The sequence below is a fragment of the Hippichthys cyanospilos genome, chromosome 4, assembly GCF_059441005.1.
Source record: "Hippichthys cyanospilos isolate Australia breed blue-spotted pipefish chromosome 4, RoL_Hcya_1.0, whole genome shotgun sequence".
Taxonomy (NCBI): Eukaryota; Metazoa; Chordata; class Actinopteri; order Syngnathiformes; family Syngnathidae; genus Hippichthys; species Hippichthys cyanospilos.
The window spans coordinates 26251455-26272998 of record NC_142372.1 but is presented as its reverse complement, the minus strand read 5'-3'; the positions used below and the strand labels follow the sequence as shown (position 1 = coordinate 26272998).

The following is a 21544-nucleotide window of genomic DNA, read 5'->3' as shown; positions in this document are numbered from 1 at the left end:
TCAGAAACGGCGGGGATGCCAGGAGACTGACCTGGGATGACTGAGGCAGACGGGCGACTGGCTTGGGAGGCAGATGGGCGACTGGCTTGGGAGGCAGACAGGCGACTGGCTTGGGAGGCAGGCGGGCGACTGGCTTGAGAGGCAGACAGGCGACTGGCTTGGGAGGCAGACGGGCGACTGGCTTGGGAGGCAGACAGGCGACTGGCTTGGGAGGCAGACGGGCGACTGGCTTGGGAGGCAGACGGGCGACTGGCTTGGGAGGCAGACGGGCAGGGTTCACAGAGGCCGGGGTTGTGAAGGGAATCATATATTAGGTTGTTATCATTATGTGCTTAGTTCATTGTTACCCATTTATGCAATCCTAGTTCATCTTGACCCTGTCCTTAGATAGAGCTGTTGACGCACGAAAGTGTGAGCCGGGACCTTGGCCCAGCTGCCGGTGGCGCCCGGCTGGCTCTCTTGTTGTGTCTTGTAATCTGCTATGCTTTTGCTCAATAAAAGCCAGGGGGGGGACGGCTGGGCAGTGAAAAACTAGCGTTGGAAGACCCACGAGTTACATTTGCCCAAGCTTTTTTCCCTATGCCCGGCATAGAAAAGTCAATCTTGGCTGGTCTGAGTTACTCTTTTTGCTGTTTAAGCAGCTAGGCTTGTCCTAGTCTTCTTTTCTGAGATTTCTCTGACAGGGGTCCGGCTCGCAGGGGTCACAGAGGCCGGGGTCCGGCTCGCAGGGGTCACAGAGGCCGGGGTCCGGCTCGCAGGGGTCACAGAGGCCGGGGTCCGGCTCGCAGGGGTCACAGAGGCCGACGTCCGGCTCGCAGGGGTCACAGAGGCTGGGGTCCGGCTCGCAGGCGTCACAGAGGCCGGGGTCCGGCTCGCAGGGGTCACAGAGGCCGGGGTCCGGCTCGCAGAGGTCACAGAGGCCGGGGTCCGGCGCGCAGGGACAGGGGCGGGTAGCCGCCTTGGCGCAGGGACAGGTAGCCGCCTTGGCGCAGGGACAGGGGCGGGTAGCTGCCTTGGCGCTGGGACAGGTGCTCTTGCCGCTTCAGCCCGCCGGCAGGAAGCTTGGGGAACAGAGACAGGTGGGACAGACGCGACAGGAGCTTGGGACAGGGTGCAAGAAGAGGGAGGTTCAGGACAGGAGGATGTAGACAGGGCGCGGCAAGAGGGGGACACATAGACAGGAGGGAACGGACCGGAACTGAAGGGAGACTGAACAGATGGGTTCTCTTGGGAATTTGGGCGGTGGCCTTTTCGCGGGCCCCTCCACCGGCGGCCACGAAATGCCAACCGGGTGCCCACGAAAAGGTCACGGTTAAATGGGGGCTCTGAATCGGAGTCTTCGGACGGACTGTAAAATGACTGGCTGGACAGATAATCAAAATCTGAATCAAAATCCTAATCAGAGGTGCACGGGCTTGAATACGGAATATGATAAAAAGTGTTGACGGAAGAGGGACGCGGGTAAACAAAATCAGGACCGGTACTGGAATGAAACGTGACGAATGGAGGGGAATCCTGGATGTCAGAAAAATCAGAGTCCAACGTGTAGTGAGGTGCGGGAACAGGAGAGGAAGGCTGATCGGGTGGACGGACAAAAGGTGAACTACGCAAATCTAAAAAATCGGAACTACAAAAAACGGGGACAGAATCGTGTCGTAAGGAAGGTCGGGGGAACACGAGGGAAACGCGGAAGTAACGGACGCGGGGGACGGATCAGAAGCGGGGACAGGCGCGGACTCAGAGGGGAGAAAGACGGAAGGAAAAACAAGAGGTCTCACACTGGGGGAACGGGGCTGGCCAGCGGGCTGAGAGCGGATGCGGACGGGGCGGCAGCAGCGGACACGACGCCGCGGGCTTCCCGCTGGGTCCTGAGGTGGTCGGAACATTCTGTCACGGGGGTGCGCGGCGGGTAGGAATGCTGACATGGTTGGGGAGGTGGAGGATCCATAAGCAGGGAGGCATCGATGCAGGGGCTTGATGAAATCCTTATTTATTGACAACGAACTGGAACGAAAGCGGGAAACATGCTTGCAAACAGGAGGTATCAAATAGGTGTCAAACTCAGCCCATGTCAGCCCCTACACTGAACACTTGATGTGTTTTTATGTATCTCCCCCGATTTTTGCATTAATCCCTTCAACGGAAACTCGTAAATGGGGCCCAACAGAAACTTGGGTGTTGACACCCCAAAACCATTAGGTGGGGCTAGTGGTCAACGACATTTGCAAGCCTTTCTGATTGGCTTAGCCTGGACTCCCATTAATGCAAAAGTCATCATAGTCTAATTATGACATCTACAATATTATATATAGGGCTGGGGGTTAAAAGTAAAAATATATTCATATTTGATTATGTTATGACCCTTTCAAAGTCAGCCCAAGTTGGCTGATAATAAGGACAGCGTAGTGACAAATCCTCGGACACCTCAGGGTTAATAAATGGCTACTAAAGAAAAAATACCACAGTTCCCCACACATAAGATGCACCCTTGATTTGGGGGTCAAATTCTGCTACTTTCTATGTTAGCATGTATAAGACGCACCAACATTTTGGCAACAATGTCAAAACTAGAGCACAACAGAATAAATCTCATCTGTTGCGCACTCGATATTTTCTTGTGTTTATAATATCAGTAAGTTATGTATTTGTTGTGCGTTAAGGTTGTTTCAGATGTCCCCCAAGAAGCTCAAAGCTGTTTTTTCATTTCCTTGCGACACGGTTCGAGTTTATTTTACCTTAAAATTTAAGGTATAATAATTTTACCTTAACATTTAAGGTAAAATAAGCGAGTATTTAAGGTTTAAATACTCGGTTGAGCAGCATCCACGTTTCACCAAGTTTATGATTGTGTGTATGTCACAAGACCACAATTAATAAATGAGTCAAATGAACAGATGGGCAATCCAGGTCCAGAAAGTATAAAATTGTCCTTGTTCTCTAACCAGTGCGCTATTGAGTCAGCTGGAGACATCAGAGCTTTGACATTGGTTTTAGTGATACTCTGGACCCTGACGATGGTTCATTAGTTCACTTCTTTTATTGAAAATAATACCATGACATCTAAGCTATGACGAGCTGCTGTTAGCTGCAACAGGCACATGCTGCTAACAGCCAACTGACTTCCGCCTGTTACACTACTTATTGTAAGAATACGGCAGATATAAAATTGCACATCTGTACGCCAAAACTCTGCTTATGTGGCTGACAGCTCTATCTTCTTCAAACGTTGTCGAATAATAAGAAACATAAGAATAAAATATATTTTTTAAGTTATCATTTATAGGACGCACCCATATTTTTGGCCTCCATTTTTTGAAGAAAAAAAAAAGTGCATCTTCTATTTGGGGAATGACTGTAATTCAAACTTGAAAACATTTTGTAAAGAAAGAGTTTTGAAGAAAACAAATTTAATGTTTACAGATATAACTAGAATCCTTGCAAAAATATCCTCATTTTTGTCAATGATTCCTATACTGGTGTTTTTTCATGGAGCAGGGTAAATACTACTGAAAGGTACGTGTCCCCCTGTTTAACCCTTTCACTCACTTTACATTTTTTGGGGGGAAAAGAAAAAAACAACTTGGCATATTTTACGTGTTTATAATTCTAGGTCACTTGGAAAATTAGTTAAAAAAAAATTCCCACTTTCATTTCCACCAAGAAATACCACTGGGACTGTACATCCCATAAATCACGATACTTGTACAAAAACGTGCCAGAGAAGTGAAAATGATCACCAAACACCAACAATACAAAGTTATCAGTGTAAAACACATATATAGCACACATTTTCAACATATTTCCGCAGTACTAGATGGTGAATTGAGGAGAACTTGAACAACGCAACCTACCTTGTTGACAGTCGGCCCAGCAATTGAAAACTTGCTAAATGCCACTAGAATCTGTAGATACCACTGAGATACCATTTCATCTCATAGCTAGCATTCCTATACCCGCAGACGTGTTTTCAAAGCACGGGACACATTGTCCCAACAGTAGTGAAAGGGTTAATCACAAGTGTGGAGAATCACATTTTTCGTCAAGCTGAGTGCATTTTTTCGGAGCATGCCCTAGCCTGATGACCTCCACACCTGTTCAATCAAGGAATCAATCACCGACACCAATAGTAGAAACCTGTCTGACAAAATCAAGTTGGTCTGGAAAAGCTTTCAGACCTTGAGAGCCCTTCTCCTCAGCTCATACAAAGACCCCACCCGGAAAAAAAATAAACAAAAAATGTTGAGACCATAAAAAAAACGGCAGACATGGAAAGGTCACTGTCAGGTTCACCTGTTAGACCAGGGATCACCAACCTTTTTGAAACTGAGAGCTACTTCTTTGGTACTGAGTATTAAGAAGGGCTACCAATTTATGTGAAGACACCAATCACGTTAGTGATATTCAGGAACAGCTGTAGTAAATATGTATAAATCAAGTGTAAAAAGTAATGTAAATGCAATACATGTATAATTGTTTGTAAAATTCATAGAAAATCACCAATGTTCTATCTCTTGTGAGCTATTTGCAGCAAAGGCCTGCGGGCTACTCATGTGATGTTTGGGGGCTACCTGGTGCCAGCGGGCACCACGTTGGTGACCCCTGTGTTACACACTTTTAAGATACTATAAAGAAAAAAAAATGAGTAAAGTCATTCTTTATCCAGCTCATGCATGAGGAGAACTGACAAGGGCTGCACAAGTGCAATTCTGCTGCCTTCTGAAACAGCCTCTCCGAACCCTCTCTATTTATTTGATTCAGAGGTCCCGACTCACATGAAGAATCTCACCCTAAAATGAAAAAATCATTGACGGAACCCAGTATACTCGTCTGTGTGAACGGGTAGTACATGCGTGGAAAAGCATCTTGGTGTCAAGACATTCTGTAAGATATTTTGTAGATAACAAGTGAAGTGATATCTGTCTGCGCTTGAGCCTGAGCAGGCAGCTGGTCTAAGTTGGCCTTCCAACGGCCAAGTTTGAGACAGAAACCTTCTCACGCCAACCTTCTCATAGCAAACATTTCTTCATTGCAAGCAGTTATATTGATTGATGCTAATGTATGATCACTACTTTTAGAATTAATTCCAACAGTCAGTTAATCCAAATCTTTTTAATTGTTGCAGTTGTCAAAATGGCGCAGCCGACTTGCATGACAGGCGAAATGCAAAAGAAAAAAATCATGATGATAATGTTGCAATCATAACTAAAACCTCTAAGTGATATATGCAAGCCCTGCATCCACATTCCTCATTGGTATTCTTTGATTGGGATTTGTCATGACGCAAGGCTGATAGCAGTACGAGAGGGAGAAGCGGAAAAGCCGAGCAGATCAAAGCATTCCCTAGTGTGTGTGCGTTCTAGTGTGGATCGTCATATCTTCTCTTCGGCTAAATATTTGCCCACAAATTGAGCAGGCAAAAGGCTTCTCTCCAGTGTGTATTTTTGCATGAATTGTCAAATGTCCCTTGTAAGAGAAACTGTTACCGCAAACTGTGCATGTGTAAGGTTTCTCCCCAGTGTGCGATTTTAAGTGTTCTCTCAAATCTTTGTTTTCAGTGAAACCTTGACCACAAATTGTGCATGCATACGGTTTCTCCCCAGTGTGAGTCCTGGTGTGAACGGTCAGTTGACTTTTATGAGAGAATCGTTGACCGCAAACCGAGCAGACAAAAGGTTTCTCTCCGGTGTGTGTTCTTGAGTGTATTGTTAAGTTTCCCTTCAGAGAGAATCTTTGACCGCATTCCTTGCATGCAAAAGGTTTCTCCCTACTGTGTATCCTGGCGTGATTTTTCAAGTCTCTCTTCTGAGAGAATCTTTCACAGCAAGCTGAACAGGCAAAGGGTTTCTCTCCAGTGTGTGTTCTCATGTGTTTGGTCAAATGATTTTGATAAGAGAACTTCTGACCACATACTGAGCAGGCAAAATGTTTCTCACCTGTGTGTATCCTCAAATGTCGTTTCAAAACCCACCTGTCAGCAAACATTTTCCCACACTGACAACATTTACAGCGTTTGGTGTCACTATGGAATGTCATATTTGCATCAGACTCTTCATCATTATCATCATGGCCACGACAAGAAGCTGTGTCGTCGTTTTCTGAGAGTGGAGCGACGAGGCAGTCAGCTTGGGACCCTCCATCGTTTTGGGACCCTCCGTCACCTTTTGCTGTATCGTGTTGACTCAGAGGCTCCATCCATCTGCTCTCCCAACATTGACCTTCACCTTCATCATATTCACTCTTCAAAGGGACAAAGGTGAAGGGCCATTTGTTGAGATCCTCCTCTTCCTCTTTAACGCCCAAAGACTCGTCATCCTTCTCCTCTTTCAGCGCATCTTCTTCATCCTCTGCTGTCTTTTTAGGAGGAGGGGACGCTGGCTCCTGTTGCTCATGACCCAGATCTTCGCTGATATCTTCAAAACAGAAGAAAGAAATTTAGTATGCTTTTAAAGCCTCTGGAAGTAAGGGACCCCTTTTAGAAAGTAAATTTTCCAAGGACCCCCATTGCAAATATTTGCGGAAACAAAACAAATAAAGAAGTAATTGAAAATCTACTAGCATAAGTGCCCTTTTTATTCAGCAACAGATTCAATTTGGCAACAATTATATTTGTTACTTTTCAGCTATACTGAAGTTTAGAAAATAAAAATGGCAAATTGCACGCCTCCTTATAAAAGTGGCCCCATTTCATATTATTTAGTCAAAAACAGCATTATCAAATCAACTGCTGGCTTCATCGCCCCATTAGCCAGCAATTGTAGACACCAAACGCATTTTTACAAATTTCAAAATGATTACGTTTTTAAAAATATATTCACTCATTTAATGCCAGGGACATATGTTCACGTTTTTTAAGATCCGAACATTAAATTCCAGGTACTTGGGTATTAAATCTATACTTAAGTACCTTAAGGACCTTAATTTTCAGGCACGTATTAAATTGATACTGAAGTATCTAGAATTGAACATCTGGACTCTCCCGCAGCCAGGCCACGGAGCCCCCGGGAGTCTGCAGACCCCATTTTGAGAACCACTGCTTTAAAGCAGAAGTCAACCCAAGTGCAGCCACAATCCAACCCCTTCAACAGACACACCTTATTCAAGTGATCAAATCACCAGCAAGGTTTCAGGTGTGCCAGTTGAGGGGAAACACAGAAAACAGGCTTGACGGTGTTCTCTGTCACCTTCAATCTTGACGACGACACTGGTCAAGGGAAACGCAATGACATAATCCTCGTCCTGTTGGTCCTCTTTGCGGTGAGGTGGGCATGGCTCTCGCTGCTCCAGATGATCTTCTTCCGTGTCGTCTGCAGGACACAAGACAAAGAAACACGTGTGCTCAAGTCAAGACATGCAAAGCTCCAAACCCGATTAGCATGGCTGCTCCCAAAGCATGCTCTCAAAATGCTGCAACTAGCTAGCTACAGTAATCTGGAAAAGGGCTTTGTTTTTGCTATGTAAAGTTAGGGCTACAATTTTCAATTTTTAATCGCAATCTCGGTATTGGCGGCCGCAATTAATTAAGCCGATCCTCTGCAATATCAACATTAAAAAAGTCAAGCACTTTTCTTGATTACAAGTCTAATCAAGCACTTTGCTATCTTACACCAATAAGGGGAATTGTTTCCCATATGTTTGCATGACAAAAGCATCTTTTCTCACCCTAATATATTATTTACCAGTGTGAAATGGTGTTGAGTTCTCACCCGATTCCTAATATATACAGTGCTTGCAGTCAATTGAGACCCATTTTGGAAAAATTCGACTGGCATAAAATTGGAATAAATTTGGTTTGAAATGAGCAAAAATGACATTTTGACTCGTAATTGATTAAAATTTGCTTCAAAGCAAATGTGCTTGGGTCCAAGTAGGCTTATTTTTTTTCATTGCTTTGCACTCAGCAAGTAAGTTAGATGCTGTCCCGTGTGCCAAGTTGTTGCCATGTCCTGTGAATTTGTTTTCATTATTATTTACTTCATTTATTGAATTTAGTTTGATATTATTTGCAAGTATCAAGCCTTGTTTAAAAAAGGGCAATAAACAAACTTTGACGAAACATGATGAATAATCGTGAATGACATTAGTGATTTAAATACTGACCAAAATAATCGTGATTATTTTATTAAGTATACTTGAACGTTTATAGAGAATAATTATATTTCAAGTCTGAGCCATGTGAAATGTAATTGCATCAAATAAAAATTGTATTTCAGCCACGTTGGCAATTATTATTGAGAAAATTAATGTTGCTTTTTCTTTTTTTTCAATTTTAAGTAGTTTTAAGTATACTTGAGCAACTTTTATAGAGAATTATATTTTAAAAATGGTATTTTAGTCACTTTGCTGCACTTTTCAGTTTTAGACATACCTGTGTGACCTGTGCTGTAAAAAAAGTAGTTAACAGTTATTATTGAAAGTTGATTAACATTGCTTTTTTTCTTTTTTAATGTTAAAAAGGATACATTTGTAGGTATAATTAAACAAGTTTGATAAGATTATCACATTTAGAGTCTAAGTCATGTGAAGTGTAATTGCAATTTTAAAAAAATAGTATTTCAGGCACTTTTTTCAGTTGGAGGCTAACCTGTAACCTGAGCTGTAAAAAAAGTAGGTAACAATTATTGAAAATTGATTGATGCTTTTTCTTTTTTAATGTTAAAAATGGTATATTTTAGGTATATTTGAATAACTTTTATAGACAACTATCATCTTCACAATCTGAGTCATGTGAAATGTAATTGCAATAAAAAAAAAGTTTCAGGCATTTTTTTGTCAGTTTTAGCTTAACCTATAACCTGCTCTGTAAAAAGTAGGTAACAGTTATGATTGAAAGCTGATTGTTGCTTTGTTCCATTCTTTAATGTTGAAAGGATACAGTTTTAGGTAAACGAACAAATTTGATAGATAATAGTCATGTTTATTGTCTGAGCGGCCTTTGCAAAATATAACTGAGAGGCACTGATTAGTATCAATAACAAAACATTTTAACTAACATATTCGGCCACTGAGATGACTAAAATGTCCAATATGAAATTAGACCTTTGCGGTTACGAGTTACACACCTTTGTTTCTACTTTTAATTGGACATATTTCTCGTAAAGATGGCGTTAGTGATTGGTAAAAACAAAAACAAACAAAAAACACCTAGAGGAACAGTGGTAAAAAATGAGCCGAGCGCGAGTGAAACAACCTCTTCGGTGGAAGGCAACGCGCGGCTTCTTGCAAACGGCGTCCAGTTGCTGACGTTGTCGATCGCTCACTTTCGTTACACAAGCTTCCTCTTCGTACTTTTCTTCCTTCACGCGTTTTGCGCACATTTTCACAACCATAAACTTGCTATCTCTGTTTTTTTTTTTTTTTTTTTGTTTTCTTTTACCGGACAAAAGCCTCTTGGTTAGCGGCTAACGAGCTAAGGTATCAAAAATTTCAACGTACACTGAGACAGGTTTATCCGGACAGGTCGATTCAAGCAATAATGATAATAATATGTGTATACTAATGTTATTTGTAGATTCTGAAATAGTAACTAGCGTCCAGTTATCTAAATTTAAAACACGTCTACACACTAAAATCACGGAGTCAAAAAAATATATATACTTCCTGTTCCCTCTAACGTAACATCCGACGGAAGAACACTATGGCCAAAGCTTTGCTGCTACCTAACGGTAACGGCAACACATAGCATGTCGAGTCATAAAAATCAACGAAATGTCCCAAAATTGCGCTTTTTTGATTGCGCACGTTAGTGGACTACTAGCGGCAGCTCACTTTCTCTCCTTGAAGACATCTAGCCCTCGCTATTGTTGTTAAATCGTTTACTGTCGCATAACAGTAGTGTGTTCATTTCATTCTTCGTTGCTTTATTGCTCTTCTGACTTTTAACATCGGCAGAAAGGCGGCTAATGTGTTGTATCACTCAACCATTAGCTCAAAACATAATCGTTTTGTTGATTTTGCAGATTTTAATAAATAATTGAGCAGCAGCACTTTGCCATCTATAATAACACAGGTGTCGTAAGTCTAAATAGTCCCCTGATTAGAATGAGGAGCAGGTGTGCGGCCAGTGGTTCTGCTCCCAAATCTGCAACACAGGACACTCATTAGGGACACGGAATGTGACAGTAGTGAAGGAGCAATACAATCTATGCTGGTGTAAACAGAGTCCTGATTGATGGTGGAGGAATGACAAACAACTTGACCGTAGGAGAATAACATGTGCAGACGTGAATAATAATGATAACAGTGAAACAATTCAAACACAAAAACATTAACTATAAACAGAAACGTCTTAACACTGTTTATTTTTGTTTATCAACTAATGCTGTGCATATCCCACGTGCAGTCGGGGAATAAAGCCCACATAAAATAAAGTGAGTTGCGGTATAATTTCTCACCCAGTCAGTATATATATTGTGGCGGACACTAGGACCATGTCTCTCACCCAGTAGGCATGTTGCTATGATCCTTTGATGCTTTGAACCTGTTGGCTTTGTCTTTGCTGTTTTGGACTTTGTTGGATCAGTTTTGTGATGGCATGCGAAGAGTAAAGATCTCCACTAGCACAGCATTGTGGTTTCTTCGCCTCGCCACATTGGTGACCCCGGACGTTAGAATGGGTGACCCCGGATGGGTCATCTTGCCATATTATTATCCCAGACGTTAGAAAGTTTCGTCAGGCTGTTGGAGATGTAGTCTCCACCAGCCTACTATACGTCAGGTAATGCAGCAAGCTGGTACCACGTCAGCCAGCCAGCACCCGGACAAGGGTCCTCTCACCCGTCGCCCAGTCCCTTGGCGCATCAGGGATCGAGCCAGCCAGCTACAGGCTGGTACGGGCGCTGGTGAGAACGGCTGTGCAGTCCAATTTCGGACTCCCTGGCCGTCGACCGGGATCTTCCAGCCGGGCGGCCTCATCTAATACCGATGTCCGTCCGGCCTCAGCAGTAGGACTCCAGCCACCATCATTCAGCCGCCCCTCCAATTCACCATGCCCGCAGGAATGGTCCGAGTATACATCGGAGCTGGTCAGCTGGTGTTGGTGCCGCAGCAGGTTCATGCCCAGACAGACTGGGACGCAGCCGCGACTGGCCGTCCCTCGGAAGCCACTGTGCCTGCCAGCATGCAGGTCAGCACTGCCACTATGGCTTCTGCAGAACTCCAGAACATCCCTTTGCCAACGCTACCTCATGGTTTTCACGCTGAGCGTCTCACCCTTACTCCTGTCGCACCTGGGGCCCTGGTGTCACACACACCGCCCAGGACCGGACTGAGACTCAGGGTGCCAGACTGGTGAATACCCTGTGGGGTTTTCCGTTATGCCTTTCTGGGTGTTCGGGAGGGAGCTGTGTGGCGGACACTAGGACCATGTCTCTCACCCAGTAGGCATGTTGCTATGATCCTTTGATGCTTTGAACCTGTTGGTTTTGTCTTTGCTGTTTTGGACTTTGTTGTATAAGTTTTGTGATGGCATGCGAAGAGTAAAGATCTCCACTAGCACAGCATTGTGGTTTCTTCGCCTCGCCACAGTATATATATATATATATATATATATATATATATATATATATATATATATATATATATATATATATATATATATATATATATATACACAGTGGGCCCCCGTGTTACGAACTTAATCCGTTCAGCGGCTACGCTCGTAACTTGAACTGCTCGTATGACGGGCAATCCAAACCTATGTTAATTAGTGAATGCGTGCAACACGTGCAAAAACCTCCGTCTCCCGGCAAGGAAAGTCTTGCCCTTAGAAGATTGCCGAGCGGTTCCGTCAATGCTCACGAGCAAGGTTAACTATGTGTGCGCTTCCTTTGTATTTTTTTTTTTTATTATCTCCTGCTTGGTTTCTATTGTCATCACCCTCTTGTTCCTTTACCGCCACTAGCAATTTTAGAAGCCATGTCTAACAGATAAAGTTTGCTAAGTCTTCACAACATTCCTTCCTTCCGTTTTTCGTTCATTTTCTCTCCTTCCTTCCGTCCCGACCAGCTGTGTCATCAAGCTAGATGAAGGCGTGTGACCAATAGCATCAATCGACCAATCGGCATCTCTGTGACTGACACCGTGACTGGAACAGTGACTGTGACATTGTAAGCGCAATAGCATATCAGAGTTCAAGTTGGCTATGGGATAGTACAAGGCGGCAGCCAAAAGACATTATCTAGTAACTCGATAGACGCCAATGGGAGGTACCCCGGAAATGAGTAGACCTCTACGTAAATGCATTAGTGAAGGGCAAGAGTATGACTGTGTTTTATAGCGGGGCCTTGATTGTAAATTGGCCACCGCTGTGAGGTGCAGGCTACAACCCCTGCCACCAGGAGGCAGCTCTAGCACCTCATGCCACATATATTACTATATTACTACACTATACTACAGTACCACACTAATATATGCACTTGTTAATAATTTTAATAATAATAAGTAATAATAATAATTAGGGCAAAATTTTCAGTGCATCTCACACGAATACACAAACAAGATAACTTCTCACTTCAAGGACAGCAAGAATGCACACAGCCTATGGCAAGGCATTCAGGCAATCACAGACTACAAACCTGCACCACAAAGCTGCGAGAGCGACATCACTCTGCTCATCAACCTAAACAGTTTCTTTGCACGCTTTGAGGAACAGAACACCACCCGCCCACAGAAAACACCACCGTCTTCGCACGACCAGCCTCTGTGCCTGTCTGCTGCCAGCGTGAGGAGGGCACTCTCTGCCATCAACACCGGAAAGCAGAAAGACTGTGCAGAGGAGCTGAAAGATGTTTTTACATACATCTTTAACACCTCCCCAAGGCAAGCCATTGTGCCATCAAGCTTCAAAGCTGCCACCATCATACCTGTGCCAAAGAAATCCTCCCCATCCTGCTTCAACGACTATCGTCCGGTGGCACTGACACCCATCATCATGAAGTGCTTTGAACGACTAGTCCTGTCACACATAAAATCCATCCTGCCCCCCAGCCTGGACCCGTATCAGTTTGCCTACAGGGCAAAGCGATCCACAGACGACGCAATCTGCTCTGCCCTCCACCCGGTACTCACCCACCTGGACAAGAAAGACTCATATGTGAGAATGCTGTTCATAGACTTCAACTCAGCGTTCAACACCATAATACCCCAACAACTCACCTGCAAACTGGACAAACTGGGCCTCAGCATCTCACTCTGCAACTGGCTGCTGGATTTCCTCAGCCAGAGGCCTCAGGTGGTGTGTGTTGGCAACAACATCTCAGGCAGGATTACCCTGAGCACGGGGGCCACACAGGGTTGTGTGCTCAGGCCCCTCCTCTTCACCCTACTGACACACGACTGCACAGCAACCCACAGCTCCAACCACCTCGTGAAGTTTGCTGATGACACAACACTGGTGGGCCTCATCTCCAACGGCGACAAGACCCACTACAGGAAAGAAGTGGAGCTTCTGACCAGATGGTGCAAAGACAACAACCTCCTGCTAAACAGCAAGACCAAAGAGATGGTCGTCAGCTTCCAGAGAGGCCGCACCCAACACCCCCCACTGACCATCGATTGTGCTGCAGTGGAGAGGGTGAGCAGCACCAAGTTCCTGGGGGTGCACATTAGCGATGACCTCTCCTGGACCACCAACACTGCATCTCTGGCCAAGAAAGCACAGCGGCGTCTCTACTTCTTGCTCAAACTGAAGCGGGTAAGTGCCGCGCCATCCTGAACTCTCCCCCCTTCCCACCCGTGAAACTGCTGAACTCTCTCTCTCTCCCCTCCTCTCTCCCACATTCAGCCCCAGCCAGAAGAAAACACCTAGCTGGCCCCCCACCTAAACTCAAACTTTGCTCATGCACTTGCAAAATTTGCACAGACTTGCTGCTGCCATATTTATTTATAATTGTACTTCTATTGCACTAGCGATTACACCTAGAACTATAACAACTACCTCAAATGCACACAACTGGGACAACCACAGTCAGAGTTTTCTTGCTTTGTCTCGTACTTTTGGACTGTCTTGTCATATGCTGCTACTTATGTCTTGTCTTGGGGTAATCTTGCCATACCTGGTTTTTCGTATTTAGTTTTTTGTTTTAGTTATTAGTTTAGCAATATTAGGCAAAGTAGATCAAATATACTGCACTTTACATTCTTTCTATAGATAAGAATCTAGTTTTTAGGATTGTCTCGTCTTGCGCACCTGCACTTTGTTATTGTACATGTAAAACGCAGAGGATAGTGTTGTTCGTTCCCGTTCATCCGGTGGCCGTAGACACAAGATACGGGGGAAACCTCATTTCCAGGGCCGGATTTGCCCGTCCGGGTAAATAGCCCTCGCAGGACGGCTCGAAGCGGTGCTCGAAGCGGTGCTCGACTCGGTACAAACGGCAGCGGGAAGGCAGCGCCGGTCTGAACCGTCACTTTTATTTTTGTAAATACAACAGAGGACTGTACAGCACTTCCACAGATTTTTTTTTGTATGTCAACACGTTTTTCTGAGAAACAGCTCTCTCTCTCTCTGCGCATGCGTCCTCTTTTCTTCACATTCTCCTTCGTCTCTCTCGCGTGATCAGCCACTCTCTCTCTCTCTCTCTCTCTCTCTCTCTCTCTCTCTCTCTCTCTCTCTCTCTATGCAACAATAGTGAGAAACGCAATTTCGATTCCTTTGTATGTTAAGCACATGTGAAGAAATTGACAATAAACTTGACTTTGACACGTTGATCTTTAGAATTAAGATAACCAAATATTTTACTTCGCTTTTTATGGGCTTGTTATTCAATTTTACACAATTGTTAATAGCTAAAAGTTGACACTTGTTAATATTCATGCTTGAAAACTACGTGGCAAAGGCAATATTGGCTGAAAGACGCAATCCGTGCGTGACGTCACGCCGCGTCTCAAGACTGGAGATGCATGGCTTTGAGCAACGTGACGGTGTCGCCCAAATGAATCAATGATAAGCGAACGGAGCATGCGGCTCAATGACGTAGTTTTTGTAGCATAACTCAAATTTATCAACGTGTGTTGAATCGGAAAAGACGTCTTTTGCGTCACTATAACATTGTTTCATAAAACATTCAATTGTGCAAACGTTGCGCGTTGTTTTGATTCAGTGCGCGAACAAGCTGAAAGGCACGAAAACACGCTCGGTTGCTCGAAAGGCGTTTTTCTTTTATTGACTCGTTGCAGTAATTGCGTTGGCAGCTGTCATCAAATTTGGCCCATTGAGACGCAACCAAGAAAAAAGCCCGCCGCTGTCCTCAGTGCGTTGTGACGTCACAAACTCGTCAACTTCAAGAGCTTGTGTGGCGTCGGGGTCGGGCCCTTTGTTGCGCTCGCCTTTATTGGCCGGTGGTTCACGGGCGGCGGACACGCCGAATGCGACTCCGGTATCTTCCTACAAGTCAAAGTCGTTTTGTTTTGTTTTCTTTCTCCTTGCTGTAGCTGTGCTTTGGTTGGGGGAGGGGGGGCGGGCGGGAGGATGTTCGTGGCGGTGGGAAGCCGGCAGCTGTCCGATAACGAGCGCAGAGTTTTAGCCTTGCGGGCCGCGGGCCGTGCAGTCACCTTTGCTCAGCATCACGACTGGTAAGAAAACAACAAAAACCCATGTACTTTTTCACCTAGAAACAGTTTTTTTTCAAAGCATCTGGAATGCTATTATTCAATAATGGAATTCTAAGATAAAAAGTTTAATCGTTTTTTTTTTTTTTTGCGGACTTATTTCCACGAAAAAGCATTTGGTCTTACCTGAGCTGCCATTTTTAGTTGACACCAAACTGACTTTTTAAAAAAGGTATTATTTGCACTTAATAAAATGATCGTAGACAATATATGAACTTTTAGGCATTGTTAGAGGCATTTTGCCTCTAATATTTTTGGGTGGTGTAAGCATTTTGCCTAATACGTTTGAGAAGTCATTGTTCAATACACATTTCGTCATGATGCCATGGCGCATGCACAAGTCAAAACTCTGTGGCATGATGGGAAAAAATGCCACGCTTTAGCATTTGGCCTGCTAGCAATGTTGGTCTACAGCAGGCATGTCCAATCCCAGTCCTCGAGGGCCGCCTATCCAGTATGTTTTGGAGGTGTCTGTCCTCCTACCACACCTGATTCAAATGATCAGCTCATCAACAAGCTCAGCGGAAGCCTGACAACAAACCTGATCATTTGAACCAGCTGCATTGGATAACAGAAACATCAAAAACATGCAGGATAGGTGTCCCTCGAGGACCGGGTTTGGACACGGCTGGTCTACAGCAAGAGGCAAAATGGCTTTTTTAAACGTATCAATTGCAATTGCAAGTACATTTAGATGTAATTATAGTGTCAATTTTGAAAACATAGCATTGATTCCAACATGAAACTGGGTATATACTTGCTTGCACATAAAAATACTTTTTTTTTTTTTTTTTTTTTTTTTTTTTTTGCTGGGGGAAGCAGTTTGCCCACTACTTTTTGACCCCCCCCCCCCCCACCCCACACACACACACACACACACACACACACAGTGCCATGGCTGCATGCACAAGTCAATACCCCGTGACATGATGGGGAAAAAAATGCCACTTTAGCTTTTGGTCTACAAGCAATTTTAGTCGACAGCAAGTGGCAAAAAGGGGGTTTAAAGGTAGTAAATGCACATAAAAATGATCATTGAAAAAATATGAACTGTATCAATGCATGTATGTATGAAATGTAAATGTTTTGACTTGTGTATTTTTTTTACCCACGACGCCATAGCGCATGCACACGTCAATACTCCGTGGCATGATGGACAAAAATGCCACGTTTTAGCATCTGGCTTGCAAGCATGTTGGAAAAATGACAAGTACATTTGAAAGAGTTGTCCATGTCACGCTAGGTGAAGACAACTGCTAGCCAGCACGTGCAACGGATGAAAAAGATGAAAAAAAACTGAGCGAACGTTCTGATTGATGTCTGACGGTTGTGTTGCGGCGCAGGGGGGAGGCCAGGGAGGCGGTGCCTCTCCTGCCCGCCCTGGGCGCGCGTCCCTGGCAGGCCCTGCGCAGGACGCCAGAGCCGGCTGCCGCCTCGGCAACTCCGCTTCCGAGTCCTGGGCCGGCCTCCTCGTCAACTGCTGCTCGCAGGCCCGCCGCCCGCTGGAGCGCCAAGCCGCGCGCCGGCCCGCAAATTCAGTAAAATCCCACGCAAAGATCCTCACTGTTTGTGCTCACGGAAAGCCATTCCACAATGTATTCCATATTCATGGTCCGTGTCGGCTAATGGTTTGACTTGTAGTAACATGTCTCCGCTTGTTCGCTAACTCAGGGGTGTCAAACTCATTTTTATGTAGGCTGCATTGTGCTTATAGTTTGAATCAGACGGCCGCAGTGACAGTAAAGTTGAATACATTTGAAGTACAGTATGATTTTTGAATATTTAAACTAGAAATCAGGGGGCGATATAAATAGTAAAAAAATGAAAAATAAATAATAATAAATAAATAATTTTCCAGCCCAAGTCCGTGTTGACGCACTCTCGTTTGCCCTTTCCAGGTGAACACAGGGCAAATGAGAGTGCGTCAACGGATAGCATACAAGCAATCTCATTGGATACCAAGCTGTTAATCAAAGTGCTTTTACAAGCTCTGATTGGCTGGTTTTGTGGCACAAACGTAACGTGTGAGCAGAACTGAGCGAGCGCAGAGGACGACTCGAGCGAGCGAGAGCTTGATGTTGAGCAAACGCGATGTTGAGCGAGGGAGGGAGGGAGTAGTATCGCGAGCGAGAGCGAGATGTTGAGCAAGAGAGGGCTATCCCGAGCAAGCAAAAAGGAATTTTGAGCGAGCAATTTCTTTTTCTGTGTTCAAACTCCATCGGCGCACGCTCAAACTCTTATCATTACGCGCTCAATAGTTTTTTTCTTGTGCTGAAAATCTGTTTTCGCTCGCTCAGTTTGATTGTCTCCGCTCAAAATTTTTTTTTCGCGCGCTGGTAATTGTGGCACAAATATAATGCCATATTGACTAGTGCTTATATAATTTGAAGCCAAATGAGCACTGTAGTTATAACTGACCATTGGATAGCAGTGTTTCAACACTTTCAACACAGCTGTTACCTATGTGACTGAAGAATGCAAGTCAAATCTTTCAATGGCAGCACCTGTGTTTACATAGAAGTAGCACACAATATTCTTTCGGCTTTGAAAGATGAGTCAAAATGTTAAATATACTAGGCACTCTTTTCCAATAACGGCTGACACCGAAAGAGTTTAAAAAAAAGGATCAAAAGGAGGATTGGTAACAAAAATGCTTGTTGCTTCCCAAAACTGTTTTTAAGTTGAAGACAAGTTGCAAGTTTAGTAATTGTCATAATTAGCATTTTGAAGGCCTCATTCAATGACGTGGCAGGACCGATCTGGCCCCGGACCTTGAGTTTGGCACCCGTGCCATATCTTCTTTTTGTCCTTGCAAAGAGAGTTAGGTAGAAAATTAGTATGATTTGTCTCCACCTGTCCATGACTGTCAAGGGAGTTCTAGCACTACAAATTTTGTCCTTACGAGTTGACTAATCTATCACGCTGGTTGAAGGATACTCTTACTAGTCAGACTTCTTGACCAACTTAGCAAAAACATGCCAAGATACTTTGTTAGATAGTTGCATTTGTCTCTAGTATTCTAGCTTCAAGGATATCAGATCCATGTTCTCACAAGAGTTTACTCAATTATCGCACTTTGTGACCACTCTCTTCCCAGTTAGTTTCTTTACCAAAGAAACTTAACTTGTAAGACAGTCATTCAACGGCTGCAATAAATGAGAGCACTCATTTTCAAACTTATATAAAAAAAACAACACACTGAAGTGAAATCACAGTAGAGAAGTCTGAGCATGTGTAGTCGCTGCCACCATTTGCGAGCTCATCTGGTTCAGGAACAAAAATGTTGAGAATCTATTCCTTCAGTCCTTCAGTTTGTGGGACCTTTTTGGATGTTCAAAGTCCTTATCGCGAGACGTCATTATTTCAAGGAGGATTCCTAGTACATGGTACTTCTACTTACGAAATTAATTTTGTTCCAGAAGTAATTTGAGTATAATATGTGCAAAGAGAGACACCTTTTTAGGTCCTTTAATTTGTACGTTTTTATTTGACATTTCCAGTGATCCAGGAATGATTCACAAATCCACAGGAGCAATAATATTTACTTTGAGCATGTATGTGTACTTAAGTTTAGTTTGGGGTCATGAGAAGTGCTTCTTGTGTGATGTCTTTGCTAAAGTGCTAACAACTTCCTAAGAACGCACAAAGCGGTATGTTACATGGGTGTTTTGATGTGATTATGTACAACATTAGCCATCGCTAATGTCATTTCGATGTTTGTTGGTTCCACCGTGTAAATTGTTGGTGGGAAGTGTGGATGAAATGAGTAAAGATGAAAATGCAAAAAACTATCGTCTGGTTTGTGGGCAAGCCGGCATTTAATAAAAACGCATCCCAAAGTGTAACGAACATTGTAGACATCACAGGTTGTGATAACGTATTACATTCCAGTCATGTTGGTGCGAGCGCTGGTGTGTCGTGTCTCATATGCCAACAAAGGCACTTGGAGACAATATTTTTAAGCCAAGGCGATTTCGTAAGCTGAATTTTTTTTGGGAAAAAGAGGCTTTGGTAAGTAGAGGTACCACTGTAGTGTAGCTCATGTACAGATTTTCTATTAGCCCGGCGCTTAATCATCTTGCTAGTGAGCACAAAAAAGCCTAGCCATGTACTGTACTAGCACGATATGGAATGAAGAAACGTGTGTGTGTGTGTGTGTGTGTGTGTGTGTGCGTGTGCGTGTGTGTGTGCGTGCATGCAGAAATGTGACATCTTCGGTCAAGCTGGGCTGCGATCTGGATCTGGAGTTCATCGCTCGCAATTCCTGGAACGTGCAGCATCTGTCAACGGTATCACAAGGCGTGTCAAAACTCCTTAGCGACAAGCTAAGCTAGCGTTCACTGATGGCAAAAAGCGCGTCGTCAAGTTGAGCTGCAAAGACTAGCGCAAAATGAGTTTGACCCTGAAAATCACCTTTTTGCTAGCATGGTTACCTACGAGCGCCACGTTGTTTGCCATGAGTGCTTAGACGACGCAGAGATTTAGGCAAAAGAGCAGGGGACGAGCTAATGAAAAATGAAGCCAAAATTAAGAAAAAAACGTAGAATTGTTTTAAGACTGGGTGGATTTGTCAATATTGTCAAGTTCAGTCAACCTATAGAAGACAAGAGCCTTGGACTCTTTTACTTGCGAGGAGAACAGACATTGTCTGATCTCGTCTACCTGCCTGTATACCTGCTTCCATGCATCACACAATCAGCTTCCCCTGCCTCTCGTGTCATTCAGCTGTTTTGCATTACCCTAAGTTAGAATGAAGTGTATTTAAGTGGCGGTCTAGTTCTGTTTGGTTTTCGGGTCAATGCTGTCTCCTCGCTGTCTAGCTGTTATCTTTCCAAAGAAGCATCACCTTTCCATTCCTTGCTGCCTCCAGTGAGTTTGTTTCCATTTAGAGTATTTATGTTGTACTTTGTATTATTTTTTTGTTCCTCCTCATCTGTCTCAGCTTTTTTTTACTAACCCATCTTTGTTTGAGCCTAATCCCTCTCAGTTCCTGCATTTTTGGTTCCATTTTTCCCACACAACTGCAGTCACCATGCCAAGACAAGACATCCTCTAGTGGTATCAACATAACCAATCAGTTTGTGATAGTGGGGATGTAGGTGTGACTCCTTACACTCCAAGACAAGACGACATCTAGTGTTGTCAACATAACCAATCAGTTTGTGATAGTGGGGATGTAGGTGTGACTCCTTACACTAAGTCCATGCAACCACTGCTACCCTCTTTCCCATGACGACCGACCCCATTCCGTCCATTCCTGTGGTCAGGTCGCAGCGCCTGCTTTCTTACAGCTGCAGGAAACGCTTCGTCTCCTCACTCTTTTCTTCACAAACAGCACCAACAGAAAATATGTCTAAATCTACCAATATACAAATTGCAAAAAACATATGGGATAACCTATACAATTATTCTAACAAGTTACCGGTAAATCCTTTGCGGGCACTCACTGTTGTCCTTGCAGGAAGAATGTGGTAAATGGGCTTATGTAGCGCTTTTCTACCTTAGATACTAAAGTGCTTTACACTAACTCGTCGTTTACCTACTGATGACGCAGCATCAGGAGCAACTGGGGGTTCACCATCTTGCTCAAGGACACTTAGACTTGGTCTTGTTGATCGTGGGATAGAACACACAGCCTTTCGGCTGGGAGATGACCTCTCTACCACCGAGCCATGCCGCCCCCGTGGTACTGCAAATGTTGACCTTGTTTGTTTTTCACTCGGCCAGGTCTTCAAATCACTGGTCATGAAGATCCGCAAGCCCCAGACCACGGCCAGGGTCTTCCAGTCTGGAATCCTTTTCTGCACAGGAGCCAAGAGGTGTGTATGTGTGAGTGCATACGTCCTTCGGCCCCACATGTGGTGCCAACATTTGTCGTCCCGCAGCGAGGGCGAGTCTCGTGTGGCTGCCAGGAAGTTCGCCTTCAAAATCCTCAAGC

At 44.2% G+C, this 21544-nt stretch overlaps 2 protein-coding genes across 2 annotated transcripts in view; one reads left to right on the top strand and one right to left on the bottom strand.

The window, feature by feature from the left end:
* The window catches only part of LOC148425199 (uncharacterized), a 40470-nt gene extending 32284 nt beyond the window's left edge, over positions 1-8186 (top strand). The window contains exons 5-6 of the mRNA XM_088413432.1: positions 6045-6253; positions 6360-8186. The gene's annotated coding sequence lies outside the window, so the exon portion shown is untranslated. The remainder of the gene's footprint in view (positions 1-6044; positions 6254-6359) is intronic.
* LOC148425198 (uncharacterized) lies at positions 5095-9784 on the bottom strand. Its single transcript, XM_088413211.1, has 4 exons — positions 9766-9784; positions 9433-9492; positions 7182-7304; positions 5095-6410 (listed from the first exon to the last, which is right to left on the bottom strand). The coding sequence occupies exons 1-4, from the start codon at positions 9782-9784 to the stop codon at positions 5341-5343; spliced, it is 1272 nt and encodes a 423-aa protein (XP_088269337.1). The 3' UTR covers positions 5095-5340.
* Positions 9785-21544: the final 11760 nt, after the last annotated feature.